Raw genomic sequence first — 2233 nt, 5'->3', positions numbered from 1 at the left:
GCCTCTGAGCCACTTGCCAACCCACCTCCTATAGCCTGATCTAGACCAGTACCCTCCAACTTGGTTGAGAAAAGTTCATGGGAAACAGTATCAGAGGATATGCTGAAGTCTAGGTAGATAATGTCAACCTCCTGTCCCATGTCCACCTGCTCATAAAATGTTTGTTAGGCATGACCTCCCCTCAACAAAGCCATGCGTGTTGTTTCTCAGTACCCCACCAGTTGCAAGAGCTTGTGGTTGATGGCCTCCTTGAAAAATTTTTCAAAGATTTTTCCCAAAGTCAGACTGACTAGCCTGTAGTTCCCTCTTCCCTTTCTTTAAAGATGGGTACCATGTTAGCCTTCTTCCAGTCATTAGGGACCACTCCTGAGTTCCACAACTCTTCAAACAGCCTCACCAGAGGCACCACTATGTGTTCAGACAGTTTTTTCAGCACTCTCAGATGTAGGTTGTCTGGCCCAGCCGACTTGAAAACTTCCAACTATTCTAAGAGTTTCTTCACCTGTTTGGGACTGATTTCATGTGGACTGCTGTCATCACCATATTCTCTGGGCCTCTGGACAGGTGACAAGTTCTCGCCTGGTTTCAGGAAGACTGATGTGAAGTAAGTATTAAGGATCTCTGACTTTTTGTGGGGATCAACTGTGGGCTTCCCCTCTGTATTCAGTAGGGGGTGCCACAGTGGAGCTTAATTTTTTCTTGCTTCCTGTGTACCTATAGAAGGACTTTTTATTATCTCTAATTTTGGTTGCCAGCTTGATTTCCATGCATGCCTTGGCTTTTCTTGTCTCATGTCTACAGACCCTGGCCATATGGATGTACTCTTCTCTGGATGCTCAACCATTTTTCCATTGCATTTACACTTCTTTTTTCTTCATGAGAAGCTCCCTAACATCCCTATTGAGCCAAGTGAGGCTCTTGGCCCTTTTCCCTCTTTTTGACTGCTTGGGGATGGTCTCTTTTTGAGCAGTGAGAATTGCCTCCTTAAGGAAGCACCACTGTTCCTGAACTTCCACATCATCCAGTTGCTGGTTGCATAGGGCCTTTCTGACTGGACTCTTGATTTTACCAAAGTCTACCCTTCTGAAGTGTAGGACTTCTGTTCTCGTGGTAGAATTCCGAGCCTTTCGGTGGATGGTGAATCTAATCAAATCTTGATCACCATCACCCAGAGTACCGCCAATCTTCAGGTTGCCTACCATGTCTTCCCCTTTGGTCAGCACCAAGTCCAGGGTGGCTTTACTCCTAGTTGGCCCCTCCACAGCCTGTGTCAAGAACAGGTCATCTGTAGTTGCCAAGAAGTTGGTTGACCTGCTGGAGCTGGCTGAATGGTCTTCCCAACAGATGTCAGGGTAGCTGAAGTCACCCATGACAATCAAGTCTTTAGTGCTGGATGCTTGTCAGTTCCCTGTAGAATACCTGGTTGCTCTCCTCTTCCTGGCAGGGAGGCCTACAGCTGACTCCCACCATCAGGTCCCCTTTTCCTGAACCCCCTTGTAGCTTGACCCAGAGGTTCTCAAAAGACTTCCCCCTGCAATCAAATGTAACCTGCAGAGAGGGGTACTGCTCTTTTGCAGAGAGGGCCACCCCTCCACCCTTCTTCCCAACCCAGTCCTTTATATAGAGACTGTAGCCCTCAATATCCACTGCCCAGTCATATGTATTGTCCCACCAAGTCTCCATCGAGGTCAAATTCCTCATCTGCTAGGAGTGCTAGTTCATCCTGTTTGTTGCCCATGCTCCTGGAGTTCCCATAAAGACAACAGAGCTCACCCCTAGTCATCTCAGCTTTTCTGACCCTCTACAAGTGTCTCTGGGTGTTGGTAGTCACCTGGATGTCCCCTATGTAAATACCCTCCTCTGGGTTATCTTGGTCAGAGAATTTATGCCCAGCAGTGGATTTATGCCCAGTAGTGGAATCTTTCCCCACTCCCCCCAGTTTGTCTAATTTAAAGCCCTCCTCAGCAAGACTACGATTCTCATGGAAAAGAGCTTCTTCCCTCTGCCCATGAGGTGGATACCATCCCTTGCATGTAGACCAGGACCATTGAACTGCATACCAAGGTCGAAAAATCCAAAGCCAGCACGGTGACACCATCTCTGAAGTCTTTGGTTGACTTCTTTGATGCATTCCTACCTCCAACAGCTTTGGCCTCTAACTGGGAGGATTGAGGAGAAGACCACTTGTGTGCCTAGTTCCTTGAGCTTCGCCCCATGGTTTTATAGTTGCTTA

General features: G+C 47.6%; 1 protein-coding gene across 1 annotated transcript in view; it reads right to left on the bottom strand.

Moving 5' to 3' along the window:
- The window catches only part of LOC109287792 (paired box protein Pax-3-like), a 50783-nt gene extending 50643 nt beyond the window's left edge, over window positions 1-140 (bottom strand). Inside the window, exon 1 of the mRNA XM_019503078.1 lies at window positions 26-140. Within this exon, the coding sequence (XP_019358623.1) occupies window positions 26-140 (115 nt within the window). The remainder of the gene's footprint in view (window positions 1-25) is intronic.
- Between the last annotated feature and the right edge of the window lie 2093 nt (window positions 141-2233).

The sequence above is a fragment of the Gavialis gangeticus genome, unplaced genomic scaffold, assembly GCF_001723915.1.
Source record: "Gavialis gangeticus isolate Ggan-Ray unplaced genomic scaffold, GavGan_comp1, whole genome shotgun sequence".
NCBI lineage: Eukaryota > Metazoa > Chordata > Crocodylia > Gavialidae > Gavialis > Gavialis gangeticus.
The sequence above is the reverse complement of the archived record's forward strand: the minus strand, read 5'-3'. Positions and strand labels throughout refer to the sequence as shown.